We start from the raw sequence: 24,287 nt of genomic DNA on the forward strand, positions 1-24,287 counted from the left end.
GGGGGGGGGGGGTGTTTGGCCAGAAAGAGAAGTACATTTCAGCCTTCTGTCTAGGAATAATGCCAAAATGTCCTCCATTTTGAGCATGCCTAAGAAACATGCATTTATATTAAAATTTTTAAAAAAGTTTCAATTTTTTCATGTGTCCTCCATTTTTAAAAAAACATGTCCTACATTTGAAAATGTTGCCCTACATTTGTCCTACATTTGTCCCAGTTTGGAGGTCCTGCCTTATGGCAACCCTATGTATAAGAAATGGAAAAACGAGGAAATCACCAAAGAGGAATTCAAACAAATAGCTAGCCTGTGTAGAGGTAAAGTCAGAAAAGCTAAAGCACAGAATGAACTCAGACTTGATAGAGAGGTTAAGAACAACAAAAAGAGGAAGAAGGAAGAAATGGTAGGGCCACTGCATGCAGAAGATGGCAAAATGCTAACGGGGACAGTGAAAAGGCAGAATAACTCAATACCTTCTTTGCCTCAGAAAAGGAAAAGGGTGCTCAATCTGAGGATAATGGAGCAGCGGACAGAATTTCAGCACAAAATAAGTAAAGAGATAGTACAGGAATATCTGGTTAATCTAAACAAATATAAATCTCTAGGACCAGATGAACTACATCCAAGGGTATTAAAAGAATTGGCAAAAGTAATATTGGAGCCATTGGCAATAATCTTTGAGAAGAAACAAATCTGATAAAATTACCAGCTTGTTAGATGAAGGGAATGCTGTGGATATAGTATATCTTGATTTTTGACAGGGTTCCCCATGACATTCTTGCAAACAAGCTAGTGAAATTTGGGCTAGACAAGATAACTGTTACATGGATTTGTAATTGGTTGACTGGCCGAACCCAAAGGGTGCTCAACAATGGTTCCTTTTCATTCTGAAGAGAAGTGACCAGTGGGGTCCCACAAGGCTCTGTCCTGGGCCCAGTGCTATTCAACATCTTTATCAATGACTTGGATGACAGAATTGGGGGCATACTTATCAAATTTGCAGATGACACCAAATTAGGAGGAGTAGCTAATACCCCTGAGGGCAGGGTCAAAATTCAAAATGATCTTAATAGATTATAAAGCTGGGACAAAGCTAACAAAATGAATTTCAACATGGAGAAATGTAAAGTACTGGACTTAGGGTGGAAAAATTAAATGCACAGATACAGGATGGGGGACACCTGGCTGAACAAGACTACATGTGAAAGGGTTCTGGGAGTCCAAGGAGACCACAAATTGATCATGAGTCAACAGTGTATTGCGGCAGCTAAAAGGGCCAATGCAATTTTAGGCTGCATCAATAGAAGTATAGTGTCTAGATCAAGGGAAGTAATAGTGCCACTCTATTCTGCTCTGGTCAGGCTCCACCTAGAATACTATGTCCAGTTCTGGGCACCACAGTTCAAAAAGGATGTTGAGAAACTGGAGCGTGTCCAAAGGAGAGCATTTAAAATGGTGGTCTGGAAACCATGCCCTATGAGGGAGCTGGGGATGTTTAGCCTGGAGAAGAGAAGATTAAGTGGTGATATGATAGCCCTGTTCAAATACTTGAAGGGATGTCATATTGAGGAGGGAGCTAACTTGTTATCTGCTGCTCCAGAGTCTAGTACCCGGAATAATGGATGTAAGCTACAGGAAAAGAGATTCCACCTGAACATTAGGAGGAACGTCCTGACAGTCAGGGCTGTTCGACAGTGGAACAAACTGCCTTGGAGTGTAGTGGACTCTCCTTCCTTAGAGGTCTTTAAACAGAGGTTATATCGCCCTCAGTCAGGTATGCTTTGATTTAGATTTCCTGCATGGCAGGGGATTGGACTGGATGGCCCTTGTGGTCTTTTCCAACTCTATGATTCTATGGGTCTATGATTCTAATGGTGGAAAAGAGGAAATGTAAGGAATGTGCAGATTACACCAGATCTCAACCTCTTCCAGGGACATAATCACAACACTGGAACAAATTTATGCCATTCTGTTGATCTGGGAATTTAAGCAAAGTTACCATATCACATGGAGCCCTGGTAGTGCAGTGGTTAAATGCTGGTACTGCAGCCACAAAATTATGAGTTCAATCTCAGGGCTCCAAGGTTGACTCAGCCTTCCATCTTTTCGTAGGTTAGTAAAATGAGTACCCAACTTGTTGGGGGAAATCAGATTACAGACTGTAAACCACTTAGAGAGTTCTGAGTTCACTACTGCTATTGCTATAACAGATCCAAGAAGAATAAAAATGAAATAAAGCCACTGGTTGATAATCAGTGCATTAAGTGTTTCACAACAGAGAAGTCCCAACTCCTTCACTACCACTTTGGGTCTCAAATCCGTGGAAGGCATGCACTCCAAAAGCCTCCACGCTTCCCAGATGTCTGCACACAATTTCCACCTCTGGGATGAGGGTGCAGCAGAATACAGTGCTCCCTCGGGTTACGAAATTAATTCGTTCCGCCGCCGCTTTCGTAACCCGAAAAGCATTCGCAAGCCGAAATGCCATAGGCGCTAATGGGGAAAAGCCGCGATTTCGTGCGAAAAAGCGCCGAAAAGCACCAAAAATTTTTTCGTAACCCGAAATAACCTTCGTAATCCGGAACAGTTTTTTTCAATGGGTTTTTTTCGTAACCCGGAAATTTCGTAACCCGCGCATTTCGTATCCCGAGGTACCACTGTAGATACAGGGTGCCCCCAAAGCCAGACAAACAAAATACTGATATGCAGTCACAAACCTGTTCATGAATGTTTGTAGTGATTAGGATACACTTATTGCCAGATATCCCAAATGTGAGTTTCTGTACCAAAAACAGATTAATAAGATAGAGGCAAAACAATATTGTATCACAGTGCTTGATCTAGAGGAATAAATCAGACTCACTGAAACATTTTTGATGGACTTATGGTAGTTTTTACAAAGACTGTGTTTTCATTCAAAGTACTAAAGTTTTTTTAATTAACTTTCCTGACATAAAGAATAAAAATACCACCAACTAATGTTTGATACAAGAATGTAAAGGAGTTATAATAAATTTGGAGTGGAGCGAGAATTATCAAGATCAATTTCAGACATAAGCCATGAATTATACAGCATACAATTATTTCCAACTATATTGCATACTCCAGAGTCTCTTACATCCTCTTTTGCTGCATGAAGTTGGAAAGGTACATAAAGGGGAAACCAAAAGGATGAGGGGAAACCAAAAAGATTCTAACCACTGTGAAGGAAGGTTAGAATATTGGAGGTTATTTAACTCAGAAAATGTTGAATTAGGATGAGCATAAAATGGGTATATCAAATAATATATGGTATGGAGAAAGTGGACAGAAGTGTTTTCTCCTGTCTCATAATATTAGAAACACACACACACACACACACCAGTCATCCTGTAATGCTGAATGTTGGACAATTCAGAAGAGATTAAAATATCCTTCAGCTGTGGACTTTGCTACCACAAGATGTCTGCCAAACTGGACATGGAGGTTGGCTATTAGATAGTTATGATAGATATATATTCCCTATAGTACTAGGGACAGTGTGCCTCTGTAAACTGGTGAGGGAAGCATGTGTGCTGTTGCCCTGATATTCTACCTGTTAACTTTTCATGGACTGTATTTAATCTCTGACACTCCTTTTAACCTACAGGCTATTTTCCAAAACCAAACTGGTCTTCATTTCCATGCACATTGGCTAGTTCCCAATGTCTTTGTTCACTAACGACCATTGTTAAAACTGGACTTGCTACTCCATTTCCATACACAAAGGATTTTGAATTTGAATTTACATTATCACATACCAATGGCATATATATGTCTGTCCCTGGTTTCTACTCCACTAAATGCATCTGAGGAAGTAGACTGAAGTCTATAAAATCTCATGTTGCCAACTTCTTTCTTACATTTAGTCTCAAAAGTGTGACAATATCTCTCTACATACACCTTTTAAAATTTAGAAAGCTTACATTTCAAGCTTCATGTTCATTTTATCCATTAAAAAGGGTTATTTGACATATAATTTATACATTTAAATCTAAACAAGATAGGGAGCAACAAAGAATATTCTTCAAATGTTTCATTTTGGCTGCTCCTGATAAGTCTTTCTATGATGCTATTTTGCTTCTATTTTGGACTTGGATGTTCCTAATTTTCTTGTTATTTATTTCTGCATTGTATAGTATGGTAAACCTCCATGAGTCTGATATCATTACAAAAAGGTGAAAATCCATTTTGTGACTCTGTATTATACCAAAATTTTCCCCTTGATTCTCTTCCCCTTTTTTGCATTCTGTGGTTGTATCTAACACTGCTGTCTCATTCTCTAAGATTAAGCAGTATGGTATGATTGGCTAGAAATTCTTCTGTTCAACTGACAGCATTCCTCTCAAACTGAAATAATTAAAGTTGATATGGTTCTAAAATGGTGCCACCAGACTTTGAAAAATAGCCCAGTTCATCAAACCAGCAGAGCACAGAGCAAAGGAATAAAATAAAACAAAATATGCTTCCTCTCAGGCAAAGCAAAATTAAATGCTGAGTGGGTGTAAATACCTTGAAGATTGCACTTAATTTGTAGTTCCCTAAATTATCAACATTCCATGTAGCAAAGTAATGTCAAAGAATACTCATAACCTTGTAAAAGCATCTATGTAGAATTATGCTTAAGTATCACGATTAATTGTCAAGCATCAGAGAACTCAGCAAACAGCACTTAAAGCATGCACTTGTGCAAGTGTTGAAACTCATACTACCTTCCGGGTTGCACAGATGTTTGCCAAATTGTACTTTTAAAAAACTAGAATAGAGGAGCCATTCAAATGATCAGTGAAGCAGGCCTGGGAAAGATCTTCTGATCTGTCAGAAGGTATCTGTAGAACATGGTCTGAGGAAGTGTAAGATTCCTCATCATCACTATAGGGTAAGACCTCCCACTCAGACCATAGTCCATTGGGGGAAATAGAGCAGGATGTATAATGCCCATTCTTTTAAAATCACCCATGTAAGATAGGTGCCCGGGTGGCGCAAGGGTTAAATGCTGGTACCGCAGCCATTCAGAGCCACAAGGCTGTGAGTTTGATCCCAGGCAGAGCTCCAGGATCCACTCAGCCTGGCATCCTTCTGAGGTCACTAAAATGAGTACCCAGCTTGTTGGGGGCAATTAGCTTACACATTGTAAACCACATAGGGAGTGCTTAAGGGCACTGATAAGCAGTATCAAAGCATAGAATCATACAGTTGAAATGTATAGAAATGCACTTGCTTGCTTGCTGTAGTTCTTCAAATAGCCAAGCAACAGTCTTATGGCCAGCAGCTTTTCTGGTTAGGAACATTTCCTACACCTGTGTTGTGTGCTTTAAAGTCATTTCTGACTTATGGCAACCCTAAAGTGAACCTATAATGGGGGTTTTTCTTTTAGAGGGGGTTTATCATTGCCATCCCCTGAGATTGAGACCATGGGATTTGCCCGAGATCAGTAGGGCATTTCACAGCCAAGTTGGGAATTGAACCCTGGTCTCCAGAGTGGTAGTCCAATGCTCAAACCACTAAGCAAACAATTAGTACCTAACTGAAATCTACTTGCCATAGTTCATCTAAACTTGTGATTTGGGGCAGTGAAGAAGAATTGTTCTTTATCTTTCATATAAGTCTGAAATGACTTGAAGGGACACCACCACAATAACAATGGTTATATTTTAGGTATTTGAAAATAGATCAATCTGCCTACATACAGGAAACTGTCCAACACCACATTTTACAGAATCTTATCTAACAATCTCACAGAGGAATACCGGAAGGAATTACACAGGCTGCTCAGGGAATTTCCCATGGAGGCACAAAACCAAATCCTTATTGACACACCCCAGGAGCCTTGACCAGGCACATTCTACCTATTACCCAAAATATGTAAACAGGGAAACCCTGGACGACCTATCATTTCCAGCATTGGAACACTTACAGTTGGTGCCTCCAAATATATGGACAATATTCTTAAACCATATGCCACCAACACCCCCAGCTATGTGAAGGACACCATGGACTTCCCACAGAAGATACATCTGGCCCTTCTTATACACTGATTTTTATACATGGATTCAAGCATCCACGGTTTGAAAATGTTTTTAAAAAAGTATTAATTTCAAATATCAAACCTTGCTTTTCCATTTTTTATAAGGGACACCATTTTGCTATGTCATTATAATTAATGGGATTTGAGCATCCATGGATTTTATTATCCACAGGGAATCTTGGAACCAAACCCCAGCGTATAACAAGGATCCACTGTACGGTCCATCCACAACCTTCCAGGAAACACTGTCTTAGCCACTATGGATGTGGAATCCCTATACACCAACATCACACACAAAGATGGAATACAAGTCATCAGGAGCACCATTCCAAATAGGAACTTATCAGACCTAGCCACTAAAGTCTGTCAGTTTGTTCTCACATACAATTACTTCACTTTTGGGAACAACATATACCTTAATGTTAATGGCACTGCCATGGGTATGTTCATGGCACCACAATATGCCAGTATCTTCATAGACAACCTAGAACAACACATTCTAACTCCTTTCATAGTGGGAACCAGGGATCTTTTGAAATCGCTTTCCAAACCTGGGCAAAAGCAAATCAGGAAGCAATTCATCCTGCCAGTGGGAATGAGCCCCTTAAAAACAAAGCAAGCAAAAAGGAATTATCAAGTAGATTGGTTCTCTGCCTTGCTAGAATAAACAATGAAATGGACAAATTCTGAAACAGGTTGGTAACTAATTTTAATTTATAGATCTTTTTATTTATTTGCAGCCTTTTAATGCTTTTTAGTATCATTCAAGAAATTCAATTCCAATTCTCTAAACTGAAAAGCATAATGAATACTCATTGGAAAATATATTTCAGGCACAATATTAAGGCAAATATGCCTTAAAACAACAGGGGCATACTTCAAGCACAGCTGCTGTACAAACTCTTATTATTTCCAATTCCACTGAAATAAATTGAGATTGAACAGTAATAGTGGTTAGGGTGCTGCAACTTTATTCATACATAAATAATTTTAAAATGAAGAAAGGCATAAAGCAAATGTTGCAACAAATCATTCATTCAATTTTAATCATAAATAATTAATGAAGGACTATTTGTTAAAGGAGGATGTATTATGGCATCTGTCCTTGCATGAAACATGCTGAAGTGACTTAACCATCACATAAGAATATTGTCTAACTATGGTATCTTGTTATCTGGACTCTCACACTAAGGCTAGCATGAATAAACCCTGTTGAACCAAATTGACATAATAAGGTGTTCTACCTAATATCCATTACTTCTCCCAAATTTCCCACCTACTATATTCCCCCTGACACCATCTTTGGAAATTCTAAGCAACAAGTTGCATTGCTGTATAGGCTTCATATCATGACAAAACCAAGAGAATACACTTAAATTTATAGGGATGCACATCAATTATCTGACATGTTGTTTCTGTCAAGAAATAGCAGCCCTATGGGCAATTATGACTGAGTGCATGCTGTCTAGGAAAGGGATTGAAAACTTTCCTTCATGTCACAGTCCAGCCAAAAGTCAGCCGCTAATGCTGCTATTTGTCACCAACTGCTATTAGGATAAAAAGTTGCTTCAGGGGGGATTTTTTTTTTTGCATCATGACACAATGGGAAAAGGTTACCTGCCCTTTTCAGTGTGCCCTGATTACGATCACTCCCACATGACTATCAGTGGCCATTTAATAACAACTGATATACGATATGCAGTCAGGCATTTCACTTGCTGTCAATTTTGTGCTAGGCCTGGTCATAGTCATGGAACCCTCATGAATGTTTCATTCAGATCACAAGACTCATGCCCAGGGATTGAGGTTGAGAAGTGTTCATCTATTGCTACAACAGTTCAACCCTTCTGCAAGTTGACATTCAGTTGAAGGTAATCTGAAGTGACTAGCACAGACCTGAGAAAGAAGAGTAGTTAGTTTTCTCCTATTTTTTTCAATGCTGAAACAGACTAAAAGCCATCTTTTTGAAAACTTTAATTGAACAAGTAACAGTACAAGATTGAATTGGAACAGCCCTCTGAGAATGACTCAGAAGACTGAAGATGGACACCTACAACTTTTGAGATATTCAAATGCTTAGTTTTGCTTCCTACTCTATTCAGCTGCCTATAGGAATGCCATCTATAACAAACAGTGAAAGAAAATGTATCATTATATTCAATCCAATAAGCATAAATATATAAGTCATCTTAAACAACTGTAGCAGTTAGTTTCCTCTCATTTTCCATCCTGTTATATAACAAAGCAAAGAAAGTCCAAAAATTTCTTGGTGAAAAACAGAACTTGGAGCTTTTTTGCAATACTTATACCATAGCTAAGTTACATTACAATTGTAACTTACAGAGAGATAATTCACTCCTTTTGCTGTGTAAATGTAACTGCTGTAAAATTATTTATAATTATGTGTGAGTGTCCTCATTGCTTAGATACACTTTGCATCACAGTCCAATGTCTTGTAGCATTCTGTTTCATGCTCTCCAAAAAAGTAAATCATAGTAACTTTTCATTTCTTACTTTGGTACATAATACAGAAAAATGCAGAAAATAAAGAAAATACATGAGCAGAATCTTACTGCTCTATAGTGATTAAGGAATCATTGTGTTTGGACTGGATTTTCCATCACTGAAAGTTTTTTCAAATTCACTGTAGTGAGAATAATGAAAAAGAAGATCACTTGAAGGTATTAAAATGTGTTGGTCTCAGACCACAATTCAAGCAGAAAAGAGCTCTATAGACTGGCAGGGAAACCTCAGGTATGCACAGCTTAGCTCTCAGCAGAATCTGCATAAGACCATGTGCTCTGTTTGTCTAGATTTCATTATTACAAATCTCTGGAATAATCTCCAGAAAGTTCAGTGCGGAAGTCCTTTGTCAGTGCAAGTGCTAACTTGATCTATGGCATGTAAAAATATTAAAAGCAATAAAGCAAGTAATAAGACCTACAATGCCACACAACAAAATCAATATATACATATATATCTATATGTATGTTGATATATTCATTACCTCAGTTAGGTGGGGATTGGGGTTGAATCCACATTGATTGCAGACCTTGTTGTGACACTGTGTACAGGTATTGAAGTTTGGCTGGTTAGGAGAAGAGGTGAGTTCTGTTGTCTTGCATATAGGACACAGAGTGCTACTAGGAAGGGGTGCAATCTGCGGGACAGAATATGGTGAGGTAGGGGTGCTGCCTCGGTCGGGTGATGCAGATGGTGAACGTCCTGGTCTCTGGTCCCTGCTATCCACTTGGAGAGTTCTTCTGGGCCCATCAGCCTGTTGTGGAGGCTGCCCATGGCTTCTTATCTCTCTTGTGCTTTCACTGGTCTGAACAGCCTGCTTCAGGGATGGAGAAGCTGCTCTCTGTCCAAAGGAAGGGTCTGATTGATCTGGTCTTCTTGGTGTGCTGAAATATATTAAACATAGATATAATAAACTGGGTTGCAGAAAACAGTTAAGATAATAGGTAAAATGACTTTAGATACTTCCCTAGGACTTAAATTGAAAGGCAATTTCCCAATTTTAAGATTAAAAATTAATGAAACTTAAAATTATAGATAAATGTTCTGATACAATGATTACCATTATTTGTGCCAACTTTTTCTTAGAATTCTTGAAGACATGCAATTTTTTTCAAGATGCTGTTAAAAATAATTTGTCACACTGACTGGACCTACAGAATGTTTTTAGTCAAACCAGCTAAAAGCTTGCTATCTCTTTTACCAGGAATCTATGATCTTTAAAGAGGGAGAATTTTGTGAGCCAAGAACCAATAGAAATCAGTCACACTTACTCCAAACAGATAGATCTGTATTATTGCAGAAGGCTATCTGATGGGGTAAAACAAAATAAAGGTCTCCTTGCAGCAGAGAAATGGTTCATCCTACCTATAGAAATCAATCCCATCCTTTTTATGCAGCTTCTAATGTATAAATTGGCTAGAGAACAGGTAGATAATCCAGCTGTTACATGACATTTTAAAAAGCTAGTTTTCCAGTTGGGCAAAAAATTCAAAGTGATTTACAATGGAGTTTTAGAATTCCTGCTGTTTGGTCATTATTCCTGATTTTAAAACAGACTACAGGAACAGCTCTTCTTTAGCACATAGTCATGCATATACATTATGATTCATTCCTGCTTCTCTCATTAGGGAATATTCCAACAATTCAGAATATCTACACTGACAAAAATTCAAGTGAAAGAGAACTGTTACTCTCATTGTTTCCCACCCATTTTCTTTATATGACAGGATCAAGCATAACTCAGGACTATTCAAGCCCTATGATGCTCACCAGAATATTATATTGCAATTCCATGGTCACAATCTATGCGGTATTAATAAATTCCTTATTTTTCAAAACCCAAAAGCACCTATACTCCATGTGGAGGCCTGTGTCTCAAATGAATTTCCCTTGTTTCAAATACCTTGAATTCCTATGTGTCTAGAATGTCATTACACATAGACTAAAATAAAAATGGGAGTATATTGTTTGCAAAGGGATCTTGTAGCACCATTGAGACTAACTGAAAGAAAGAAGTTGCTAGCATGAGCTTTCATAAACTTGAGTCTCCTTTTTCAGATGCTTGTTTATTCCTATGTATACTGATTTTCCAACTAACATGGCTATGTCTTTGAATTCTACCATGATATGAATATCCTGTTAGTTTTGGACAAAATTCAGTAATAAGGTTTGTTACAAGATATGCTTAGGTCTAAGACTTAAATTTTTGTAATAAGGTGGATTAGTCCTAGTTACACATTTAGTAAGTATGCCATTCCACTGGAGTTTGCAATTTGGTAACATCTCACTTGGGTCACCAAGAATACAAGGATGATTTCCTATGTCAGCATTAGGAACTGTTGTTCACCGCCCTGGTTTTTAGAAGGGCGGTATATAAATAAAGTTTTATTATTATTATTATTATTAGTGGTTTTGAGAAGGGAGAAGACAGGATGAGAGTGGGCAATGTTCAACTGATCTGGATAACTCAGGTGCTGAACTTACTTACTTTCCTGAGATAGGACCCACACATGTCACCTGTCAACTTATGGCGGCCACCATGAATTTGATATAGGAACCAACTACAGAGAAGAAACAACCACAATGCAACAATAAGTTGTGAAATGGCAAGTAAATAACTCTCCAACCCCTCATTATATATAGTAAGTATCATTTATGCTTGAGTGCCCATTCTTACCTATGGCTGCAAGGTCAGTAAAGAGAAAGGAAAGGAAAAGAGCAGGTCCACAAAGCTTTCCATTATGCTTTTAGGCAAGAGTGGGTGAAATGAGGATTTTTGCATGATTTGCAGTATATCAACAAGAATTTCCCACTTCGAAATGTTAGTAGAGCAGCAGCAAAATGCATAGCCACTCTAAAATACACTACTGAAATGATATCACGATATAGGGGAAATGATCCTACAAGGGATAGAACGACGTGATCGGCTTCTATTGTGAGAGGCAGTTTTTTATGTTTCTCAGAATACATAGTCCCAACCTCAAAGCATTCGTTTCTTGCTCAAAATGATCTATCAATCTGGTCAACAAAATACATGTTTTCTTTTTCTCTTTGCTTTTTGGTATAAAAAAACACTGAACAGTGAATTAATTCAGAATGGATAAACATACTGAGATGACTTCAAATAAGTACTGCTTTAATTAATAATGATTTGAAACATTGCTTCATAGTGTTACTCCTTTCTGTTTACATGACTAACTGCATTGACAATGAAAGCGTTTTTCAATAAGAGAAACCATTTTACAATGTCTTAGAGGTTTTGTAGTACCCTAACATATTCTGCACACACACAAACAGAAAAATAATTTCACAAGATAACATGTCATTTTCAATTACATTGTTTATGAAGTTAAATGAAGATACTTTGAAACAAATCTTTCCCACATCTCACATAAATTGATAACTACATAAAATGCATTAATATTTGCTGTTCACCATAGAGATACTTGCTTCCAGCTGATAGCAACATTGCCAAGAGATTGTAAATGAAGTTTATTTCAAATTACTTTAGACCCTCCAGGTGTTATCACTGTTAGATCACCACAGAAATGTGTGCCATGTTATGTGACAGAATGTTATTTTATTAATTTTATTTTTTTCTGTTAATACCTGCAAATGGATTTCATTTCACAGCTTCTTTAATCTTCTAGCATTCATGCATCCCAATGGTATCTACATGAGAATCATTGTGTAATTATAGTAACATTCAAACTACGACTGTCAAAGTATACTTGCAGGGAGATTCTCAGCTAACTTCAGTCAGCTGCACAGTGACACTATCTGAAGATTTTGATCAGATAATGTTAAACCAAGATGCTTTATGACAATTTATTTTTGATCATCATGAGATATACACTAAAAATTCCTGAAGAGAAGTACATTCATCAATGGAATGTAAATGTCGAGTAAAACAAAATCAGATGGCAGGAATTTCTCATCTATTCTGCTGGGACTCTGGCAACATGATATAAATTACGATCTCATTATTCTTGCTGATTTCAGGCATCTTTCCCCAATGCCTCTATTGGGTCTATCTTCAGCCATCAGTTACTTACATTACACAAATAATTGTCTTCTTAAGAATTTGGAACTATTCCAATAAAGATTTTTGGTTTAGAATCATAGAATTGGAAGAGATCACAAGGGCCACCCAAGTCATACCCCCTGCGATGCAGGAACTCACAATCAAAGTATCCCTGACAGATGGTCATCCAGCCTCTGTTTAAAGACCTCCGAAGAAGGAAACTCCGCCACTTTTCAAGTGACTCTGTCTCACTGTCAAACAGCCCTTACTGTCAGGAAGTTCCTTCTAATGTTGAGGTGGAATCACTTTTCCTTTTGCTTGCATCCATTGTTCCGAGTCTCTGGAGCAGCAGAAAACAAGCTAGCTCCATCTTCAATATGACATCCCTCCCAATATTTAAACATGGCTATCATATCATATCTTAACTGTCTCTTCTCAAGGCTAAACATACCCAGCTCCTCAAGACTCTCCTTGTAGGGGCGGCTTTCCAGGCCCTTCACCATTTTTTTCACCTAGCAGTCACTAAAGTAGGAAAGAAACTGTTTTATACCCAGCTTTGAACAAAAGCAAGATATTTTTTGTTTGATTGGCCTATGTTTATTTATTCTAGTTGTACTTGCAGTCATTGAAAGGTCCTTACGCACAGCAAAGAAATACTTTAGAGTCTTGATTACTTGCCTTATGTCTTGCCAAACAACATTACACAGGTAATGCAGTTCTTCTTCTTCACCAGGGTATCATCCAGATTTAATTAGACCACTATGGTAGATCTTTTGCAAGAGTATGCCAAAACTACTTTTTTGTACTGGCATACATTGCAACACCTCAAGGAGATACAGTAACCTTAAAGCCATTCTTAAAAATAGAAGCACAGAAATATTTTGTGATGAAGCCGGATAGCTCAGGGATCTTACCACATCTAGCCTGATCTGAGCTTAGTGGAGCATAGCAGGGAGGCAAAATGGAGCAGCTACTATGAGGATTTGACACCTGCTCAGAAACAGTGCAGGAATGGCAGTGCAAAGAGAAATAAAGTACAGGCTGAGAGAAGTCAGGATTTTATGAGATTGCTCTAGAAGGTTTACATATTGCAGATTTAGGGGATTTAAAGAAGGTGCAAAGGGGCATACACAGGAGTGGAGGCAAAAGAAAAACTCTCATCTTCAAAAAAACACAAAACAAAACAAAACCCACCCACAACCTGTGTGTGTCTGTGTGTGTGTGCGCGCGCGTGGTGGGGGGACTAGAGATGTCACAATAGTTCTTCAAGCTCTGGCTTATAACCTGTTTCTTCAAAATGCCTCAGAAGGCCCCACAACAAAGAAGGTGCAAACTTTATACTCCCATAATTTTCTTTTTGGCTATGATGTGGGTTGTAACTAATTGCAGAAATAATGCAGTTCAACATTGTTTAAACTGTCATGACTCCATGTTATGAAATTCTGGGATCTCTTGCTTGTTGTGGCACCAGAGCTCTCTGATAGAGAAGATTAAATAACTCACAAAACTACAAATCCCAGCATTCCAAAGCATTGAGCTATAGCAGTTAAAGTAGCATCAAATTGCATTATTTCTGCAGTAAAGATGCAGCCTTAGCGAGCCTCCTCCCCTCAGCCTGTGTAATCTATAAAGGCCCTCCCAGATGGTCTCCATTTGTTCAGGTATCCCCTCCTTCTGTTCAATTATCTTTCTTTCAATCAGTGACAGGAACAAGGTGGTGACATGCAGAGAGAAGAAGCAGGTTACTCATTTCCCTCCTTCCTTCTCTCCTTCTGCATAATTGCAAAAGTCCATAGGAGAATTACATCTCCCATGGTCTCATGGGATTTGTACCCTAGAACACAGCTACCCATTTTGTCAGAGAAACTGAGAGAGGCAACTCCTCATGCACCCCAATGTTGTTCCCACTGATGCCATGGCTTAAAAGGTAGATTAAGGGAAGGAGTTGGTGGGAAAAGATTTTCTGAAATTTAACAGAGCAAGCAAGGATAGGAAGGTTCATAGCTTTAAAAAAAACTTGGGAAAGTAATCCTAATTCTTCCTTAAAAATTTAAATCCTCAAAAGGTATTGGATAATTTCTGAATTGCTTGGAGGTGAATTTGTGAGAGCTCATCCATTTTAAGCAAAGAGGGAAACAGAAACACCTAAGCTCCCTCTTCCCACACGCCATGCCTGCACCCTTCAAAGAGCTTGCTGGAGTTATCAGAGATAACTATGACATATTTCACAAACCTAAGTACTGATGTCAAATGTTTTAATGCCTGTATCACATTTACAATAAGCATCGCCACCACCATTTTATTTCATGAGTGTTTAACAAATTGTAAGCACTTTGCATGGAGTATAAATTTACAACAATCCATTCCCATAGAGAAACCACCTAATTAAAAGACTGTAGGTTTGTAGGTACCTGGATGATAGGGTCTCTGGGAAATCTTCCAACTCTAATCATAAGTACTTATAAAAGTATGCAAAATAATTATGGAAGCAGAAATAGCAAACCATATGTTGTTAATTACTAAGTGCTTGAATACAAGCCTTACTATTAAAAAAGGTGATAAGGCTAGGCTAGGCTGTATTAACCTCTATGCCAACATAGCATCACAGACATCTGTTCTGCAACTTTGAATAGAGATTCTTTTGCAAATGTTGGGACTGAAATCTAAATAATGCAATGCCTTAAAAATCACCATGATAAAAAATTAATCTAAGTGTAAACTGAACACCAACAGTAGATTTTTAGAATTTTCAGGCCACAGACGACATCCTTGAAGGATTGATGGACATGAAAACAATGTAAGGTTGAAACAAGGCATTACTGGAGCTATATAGCTGCCATATCAAAAAAATACTTGTACTTCTCTTTCTCAAGTCCCCCAAGTAATGTACCTATTTATTTTTATTTGTTTATTTACTGCCCTTCATTGCAGAGTGGTGTGTGACATATTCTAATACATACAACAAACAAAAATAATTTTAATGACAAAACACAAGACAAACAACCCAAGATCATTGCTTTCCAGATTTCATTGGCTTTGATGTCAGAGAAACACACAGCATAATGACGGCCTACCCATGGGCCCACAAATAAGATCACATTTCAAACAGCTGTGAGCAACTAATTTGTCTTGGAGAACACATTTGGGCCTAACCCATCACAAACTGATGGCTATCTGCTGTCTAGCACAGGATTTTGGCAAAACATGGAACCATCAAGGAATCTCAAGTCCTACTGCTTCTCAGGTCAAAACACACTGCAGAAATAATCCAGTTTGAGAATTTATTGTAGCATTGGAGCTTTCTGATGCAGAAGGCCAAATGTCTCACAAAAACTATAGTTTTCAGAATTCCCTAGCATTGAACCAGAGCACTTAATATAGTCTCAAACTGGATTATTTCAGCAGTGTGTTTCGGACCTCAATGACAACATGTGGGAAGAAGGGCATTACATGAGAGCTGTATTTTAATGATAGATAACTGCAAGTTTTTGTAGTGTGTTATAGATGTGTGGCCTCACAAAATAGAGGAGGAGAAGAAATATTTCATGGCTCATCTGCTGCTTCATGCTATGCCTCATAGTGTACTCTCAGGTACTGAAGCTGAGTACTACAGGCCAACAGCATATAACATTCAGATTTTAAAAACAACTAAAAAGTTATAGCAATAGCAAGTACATTTCTAGACCACTTATCTGTGAACTAGAGCTGCCTAAGAGGTTTACAATGTGTAAGCCAATTGCCCCCAACAAGCTGGGTACTCATTTTACTGACCTATGAAAGGATGGAAGGCTGAGTGGACCCTGGAGCCCTCCTCTAGGACTGAACTTAAAACATTGTGGCTGCAGTACAGGCATTTAACCACTGTGGCACCAGGGATCCAGTAACTGTTCAGATACTTTTGAGAAACAGGAAAGAGTTACTTTAAAAAAAACAATAATAGTACTTAACTACCTATTGGAGGGCCCTGGGAACATAACTGTAACTAACTGCTTTATAAAATTAACTTTCAAAGCTTTGAACATTTGGCTTATGGTTCCATCTTTACAATGGCATCTGGAACTCAGGATCTGAAGAAAGATCCTCAGATTTAATTTTGATTATGTGCAAACTTGTTGGTTGAACATTGTGCTAAACTGAAGATTAGTTCACTTTCCCCCCAAGAAGAGATGTTTATTATAGGTAAATTCTGAAATATCCAAAAATCAAGCAGAACTTGCATATTTATTTATTTAAATCAAGAGCACAATCCAGTCTCTCCCAAACACAGATTTTCAAGAAAATTTGATGGGTCCCTTAATGCAAGCCATCAAAGGGCTTCAGATTATGGATGGATTTATCTCTCAAACGCAGGTTCTCATTTTTCCAATTAAGTTTTTCAATCCTATTTCCATAGTGGATTACAAAACAAACAAACATACAAACTCACAGTCTGTACCAAAATGTGGATGTATTTCCCTGAGCATTTTTCAAAATAGACAAATACGTATCAATGTTTACATGTGATTTTTCTTCTACTGAGCCAAATGTTCTTGTGCACATTTTTCAAAATATATGCACTGCTGCATGGTTCAAATGTATGCACTTTGGTATAGTTTTCTATGTTGTATATTTTTTCTTTTTGCACCCTGCATTCCAAATATTGGAATGGGAAGAATTTTAAGGCCTAAATGCAATCCAAATTATATTTAGATTTTAAAAGGGCAAATTTGGTAAATTTACATTGAAATACAAATTGAAACATAAGCTGAATTCACTTTTCAGCCAGCCCTACAATATAAAGCCAGTGTCATACTAGATATTCAACTTGTGGTCATGCAGGCAGTGAGGGCCAGGTCACCTGTAAACATAAATCTGTACTTTTGGGAGGACTCCAACTAAGAGCCAGAACAGACAGCACTAAAGGATAGCTGGATCAGGGCTGTGGCAACCAGTGCAGCCCTGATCCAGCATTTTTCCGGCCCAAAAAAGAAGCTGCAAAATGCAAAAAAAGGGTGGCTTTTCTGCTGTGGCACTGGCTTTTCGATGCTCCTGCAGTGTGCAGCATATAAACGCCATGCTGCTGAAGCACCACAACACTGCCTGCCATCTGGTCAGGTGGGTGGTGTAACACTGGCTTGGTGGAGGTGTCGGGACATTTGTCATCTAAACACCATGCCCCCACGCCACCCCCAAGCTGGCGTATTGCGTAGGTCTGGTTTGCCAGTTAGCGCCATTTTCCCCTCTGTGTTGCTGTTGTGTACTTTCAAGTCATTCCTGACTTATGGCAACCCTAAGGTAACCCTACCATGGGGTTTTCTGAACAAGATTTATTCAGAGGATATTTGCCTTTGCATCCTCTTGAGGCTCAGAGAGTGTGACTTGCCCAAGGTCACCCAGTGGGTTTCATGGCCATGCAGGGAATTGAACCCTGGCCTCAGGAGTCAGACTGGTTGAAAAAAGTTAATATGAATATATCAAGAAACAAAAAAGAAGCTATTAAAAAACATTCATTTAAAAATACCCCAAAATCAATTAAAATAGCAAAAAAGGAACAAGTGATGAACTGCTGGAATATTTTAAAAGTGATACATTTTAGAAACACCGAGAAGAATATCAAGAGTAGAAATTTATTGTTAAAAGTTAAAAGCCGTCACAATATAAAATATATCCAAACAGAATATCAAACAAGTAAAAAATACAGGCCATAGATCAAATATGTAGGACACCAAACAAATTTAACTATTTTGTTAATATTCTGAAGACTAATTTCATTGAACAAAGGGACATATACCAAGTAAAGTGAAGGCAATGAACTTATGACCCTGAATGTGCATGTTATTTTGAATGAAGAAAGAAAACAAGAATAGTTAATAGTGTTTGGTTTCAGTATGGTATTTACTACATGCATAGTGTCATATTCAAAATGGAGACCAAAGGAGTAATCTTTCCTTTAAAACGGATACATGAAAGCTTAAAAGTCAAAACAAAGGAATTATTAATACTGCAGGAAATTAAGATTGAAGTTTGCTATCAGTTATTAATACAATATCGAGATATGTTATAAGCATGCAAGACCTTCGGCAAAATATTCACTGAGTTGTGGAGAAATGCTCATGTTATCCTCAACTAACTCTAGGCTGCCTCTTGTAGTCAAGAAGAGAACTGCTGGAGATTCACCAAATGAAACTGGGTTTATGAAAAGACAGACGGGTGACTTGGCAACACTTTCTTGTGCCATCCATACTGAGAGAAGGTATGGCAGGACTGTCAGATACTCAAGTACAAGGAATACCATTAGAAGTTATGAAATGGTGTGTTTCAATCACAAGATAAGCACACTATACCAGGAATGCATGCTGGTTGTGTCATAGTTTGCCTTCTTCTTTGTTCATGTCACCCATATGCTTGTTCACCTCAGACACCAATGCAGCACATTCAACACAGTATGGCGTAACTCAGGGGTTGGCAACCTACGGCCCGCAGGCCGGATCCAGCCTGGCGAGGCCTTAGGACCGGCCCCAGCCCGGTCTGCCGCCGTTGTCGCCGATCACGCTCCTTCCCTGGCCTCTTAGAGGCCCGGGAAGAAGGTGGAGGCGGGCGCGATCGCGGCGATTGCGGCCGGCCCTCGCGCTCCTTCCCTGGCCTTAAAGGTGGAGATCGCGGCTGGCCATCGCACTCCCTCCCTGCCTTTAAGGAGGCCCAGGCCTCCTAAAGGCCAGGAAGGGTGTGAGGGCCAGCCGCGGTCGCCGCGAACGGCCCGGCTCCACCTTCTTCCCTGGCCTCTAAGGAGGCCCAGGCACCTTAAAGGCAAGGAGGAGCCTGTGGGGCTGCCGGCGATTGGCGTGATCGCTGGCAGCCTCCTCCCTCCGTCTCAGCCACTGTGGAGGCGTGCCTCCGCAGAGGCCAGAAGGGGCCCACGGAGGGGCCTGCCGCTCTGGGGTTCCGTCACGGCCCATGCCGCCCAGGCCTCCCGCGTGTAGAGGAGGCCTGGGGCTGCAAGGGCCGTGGAGGAGCCCCGGAGGCAGCCTGCCCAAGCTCTTCCCTTCAGCCGAAAGGGCCCTTGGAGCCCTTTCGGCCGAGGGAAGAGCCGAAGGAAGGACTGGGACGGGTGCCCAAGCCCTTCCCTTCGGCCTCCTCCCCTTCGGACGAAAGGGCCCTTGGAGCCCATTTGGCCGAAGGAAGGGACCGAGGAGGAGATTGCGGGCACATGCCTCCTCCTCTCACGGGGCTTTGGCAGACCTGAGGCGTCCTTCGGGAGGACCTCAGGCCTGGCAAAGCCTGAGGAAAGGAGCAGGGGCCGCCGGCCTCCTCCTCCTCCCCGCGGGGCTTGGCAGACCTGAGGTGTCCTTCGGAGGACACCTCAGGCCTGGCAAGCCCCGAGGAAAGGAGCAGGAGCCGCGCCTGTTGTCCTGCCCTCACAGGCCTTTACTGGTCCCCAGCTGTCTCTGAGAGGCAACTGGGGGCCAAGGAGGGCAGAGGAGCAGGCGCGTGCCTGTCAGCCCCTCTCCCAATCCCCCTCCCACTTCTAGCTGTCTCTCGACAGCTGGAGTCGGGAAGGGAGCAGAGAAAGCCCCCATAGGGTGGAAGCCCACCCCTGGCATGTGGCTCCGCCCCTGGAGGGTATAAGCTCCACCCCTGGCACACGGCCCCCCAGTTTTTTTCCTTCGGCCCCCAGTTGTCTGAGGGACAGCAACCCAGCCCCCGGCTCAAAAAGGTTGCCTACCCCTGGTTCATCAGTCAGTGTGAATCCTTCTCTTGCAGAACTTATGATTGCACATCTGGAATTCCTCTTATGCACTTTTTATGGAGAACTGTCTGTTCTAACCTGAATGGCACACTTTTCTTTCCTGCCCTATCTTTTTTGACAAAATTGGTTTTTGGAGACAGCGGCCTCTCTTCCTTATTATTCTTTTGCGAGGTTTATATAGCATGCTACAAATTAAAATTCTCATCAAAAGAAAAATCTGGAAAAAATGTGGCTTCAGGCATCAACACCTGGAAGTATACAGTATCACTATTATCCTTTCTTTTGAGAAATAGGAAAGAATTACTGTTTCATGGTGTCCAGCTAGCGTAAACATAAATGGATGGATACATGAGCTGTTGTGGTTTTATGGAATATTCACAAACTTTCCAGTTATTTGAGCAGAAACTCCAGCAACTGAACTTTGGCACTAAATGCAGCTCCTGTGAGAAAACTCAGTTGTGTGACAGAAAAATGAGGTCGCCCATTACAACGGGCCAGCCCAGGGAGAGCCGCGGTTGGCCAGTCCCAGAAGCCCACGCGGAGGGCTCCTGGGGCCGGGATTGGCCAGGGTGCGCATAAGGGGAGGTGCTTCCAGTCCGGCGCTATGGACTTCATGTCCCAGCCTGCACTGGGATGCGGAAGTGCCTCTTGATTGGGCGGCGTCATCCTTCAGTGCCGCTCTGCATTGGCTGGGAGGCCGGAAGGTGGGTCCTTTTTTCTTGGCCTCCCATTGGCAGATGGGGCTATTTAAGGCTGCGCAGCACTCGGGCTGGCGCCATTACCTTCCTGGCTCACCCCACCCACCATCCCTATGCTAAGTGGGTTGTTGTCACAACTTCTCAATTACATAGGTCTAGGATGTATGGGTGTGGTTTCCAGGGCTGCGTAGCCCTGGATTGGGAGTCCAAATGGAGACCCGGGGGTGTTGAGGCCGAGGCAGTGCAGAGATTGCGGGGGCAACATTGCAAATGATCGCAATGCGAATGACATTGCGAATGACATGCGATCAACCACATGGGCGGTTACTGGCTGGGCGTTCAATAGTTTTATCCCTCTGTCATCTTGGATTCATCCATCATCCAGGGTTTGGTGGATGACAGATCCAGACCTTATGCTGTTTGGCCAACACTATATGTTGTTGTTTGTTATGGTTAGTAATAAAGTTGTGGCCTTTGTCTTCCAAGCTGAGTGTGTTGTGCTTATTCGGCGGCAGCTTCTCTCCTAGACAAACTGTGTATAGGGCCTAGAATCAGCAGACAATGTGTCTTGTTGACAAAAGGAGGGATACAAACGGGAATGAGCAGAAGAATGGGACAGGACTGTTGAATGAAAGAAAAGAAAGCAACAGGCTGATAAAGAGGCAGGAGGTATCGTAAAGGCAGTATTCCTCACATCAAGGGCTCAAATACTCCAAATGCACTGAATCACATCTGATCTTGGAAGCTAAGCAGCGCCAGCCCTAGTTAGTACTTGGATGGGCAACTGCCAATGAATACCAGGTGCTATAAGCTATATTTCAGAGGATGGAACTGGCTAAACTACTTCTGAGGATTCCTTGCCTAAGAAAATGCTATGAAATTAATGGGTTCACCATAAGTTGACAGGGGACTTGAAGGCACATACACATGCATTCTCAATATCTGGCATACTGTGAATAGTTCTGGTCACCATATCTCAGAAAGACATAGATCTGAAAAAGTTACAGAAAAGGGCAATGAAAAAGATCAGAGGATTAGAGCACTTTCTCTGCAGGAAATGGCTTTTGTACTTTCAAAGCAATTTATGCAGAGGCCACATGACAGAGTTTCATAAAACTATGCATAATTTGGAAAAATAAATCAAGCTTCATTTCTCTCTCTCTCTTGTAATACTAAAACCATCGGTCTCCCAATAAAGCTAAATGGAGAGAGAGAAAAGGAAATCCTTCTTCATACATCACAAAATGAAGGGAAAAAATTACTACCTCAAGATGCAATAATGGCCACCAACTCAAAAAAGAGCTTTAGACAATTTCATGAAGGATAGGGTTATCCACCACTCCACGTCACAACAGCTGTATGCTATCTTCAGGATGAAAGGCCAGAACCATCCCATTACCAGTCATGGAACAAATGTGGGAAATGTCCTGTTGGTGGGCTTCACACAAAACATCTGGTTGATCAGTGTGGGAAACATGATGCTGGACCAAACAGTCCTTTGGCCTGATCCAGCAGGACTTGTCACATGCTATGTTCTTATGTCACACGAATACCAGAACTTGGAAAGTTACTTTTAAATGCCACAACATTATTAAATCTGCCACAACTGACCATGATAGGATACTACTCATGGTCCCAGCGTATCGCCGATTATGAGTGTCTTTGGCAGACATTAAAAGTAACTTCTAAACTTTGGTCAAGATCTGAGGAAAAAATTAGATGAAGGGAGGCAGATAGTTAAAGAAAGAAGGAATCACTGAAAAAGGATGTGAGGAAAGAAACTATCAATTCAACCTAACATGGGGTCTAAGTATAAGAGAGGCTATCTTTTATATACTGCTGTTAAGAAGTAGAAAGCAACACAGGCGTATTGCATGTGATTTTTAAGGAGTACAGAAAAGCAAGGAAACAAAGCGTCAGGAAGCTGAGTGTGAAGAGAGCTGGGGATCAGGATATTTGAAGAAACTAGGACACAGTAGTCAGTGGCCTGGAAAACAGGAAACTAGAATGAACTATAGATGGAGAATGCAGAGGTATGCGGGGGCGGGGGGAGTTAGAGAAGGCAAGAAGTTTAAAAAATGAAATCTAAGCAGAAGGATCTGGGGCTGGGAAAAACCTCAAAAGATGCCTGGGGACAACAGGGGCACTACGGTGTTGAGAGCGTGGGAGGCTGGGCAACTGTACGGCAAAATGTAGTATCTAGATTTCGAATACTGGTTCAAATGAGGCAGACTGTTCTATGTATATCTAGGAAATATTTTTTACTACTGTCATTTAAAAATAAATTGTAATGAAAAGGAAACACCCAGAGAGATACAAAAGAATCCAACTTCAGAATTTAACATAGGAGAGAGTTACTTGCTTTTTTATGCTTGCATTTTCCAGCATTTTTCTTACTAGTCTGCATTAAACACAGACATCTTGCATTTTTCAGAATATATTTGCTTGCATTTTTCAGAATATATTTCTTACTAGTCTGCATTAAATACAGACATCTTTCAAATGGTACAGAAAAATTCCAAGGTACCAGAGCTGTTGTAATGACTGACAACAGTTGACAGTGATGCTGTTTTTATCCAAATATACAGTGCAGCAGTAAATAAAAGATATCACCTTGCAGTAACTGCAGATTTTGGCTGCTATGCTAAGCACAACATATCACTAAAACACAGCAATCTTTTTCCTTTTGTTTGGTTTACAGGATCATGTAATTTCTGATGTGTATGTTTTAGAAGAGATTTTCATGCAGCACAAAAGTGCACGCTATTATAGCTGAATTACTGCTGCAGTACACAACAGGTATGGTACACACAATTTTCTCTTCATATTATCACATTTGAAAGGTTATGTCACATGTACCCCAGCAACTCAGTCACAGACACAGTCCTTAAATCCTTGAACTTCTCAATCTTTTTTTAAAAAATCCATCTTGTGAGCCATGAGCTTACAGCCATTAGAGAAAAGAACAGTAAATTACACATCAGTTTGTTAGAATCTATAGCATACAGACAATTAGCCATGTGTCCTATTCCTTCCAATGGTTCAATTTAAACTTTTTCAGCCTAGTAACAGAAAGAAGATGCAGAAATTAGCCAAATGTAGATTAGCATGCTTTCCATGATACAATATCAGAACATTATGACTTTGACCCCAAACATATAAATCAAGTTCTTAATCAATGTCAATAATGAACTGGAAGACAGCAGACAGAGACAAAGAAGCTGCTGATCAGCCAAAGGGCAACACGGGGACCAGAGATTCAATCCATGTTAG

General features: G+C 40.3%; 1 protein-coding gene across 2 annotated transcripts in view; it reads right to left on the reverse strand.

The window, feature by feature from the left end:
- The window catches only part of LOC121920950 (protein bassoon-like), a 167,193-nt gene that overhangs the window by 129,032 nt on the left and 13,874 nt on the right, over nt 1–24,287 (reverse strand). For both annotated transcript variants that reach the window (XM_042448292.1, XM_042448291.1), the window contains exon 2: nt 9,051–9,450. In XM_042448292.1, the coding sequence (XP_042304226.1) occupies nt 9,051–9,450 (400 nt within the window). The remainder of the gene's footprint in view (nt 1–9,050; nt 9,451–24,287) is intronic.

The sequence above is a fragment of the Sceloporus undulatus genome, chromosome 2 (assembly GCF_019175285.1).
Source record: "Sceloporus undulatus isolate JIND9_A2432 ecotype Alabama chromosome 2, SceUnd_v1.1, whole genome shotgun sequence".
Taxonomy (NCBI): Eukaryota; Metazoa; Chordata; class Lepidosauria; order Squamata; family Phrynosomatidae; genus Sceloporus; species Sceloporus undulatus.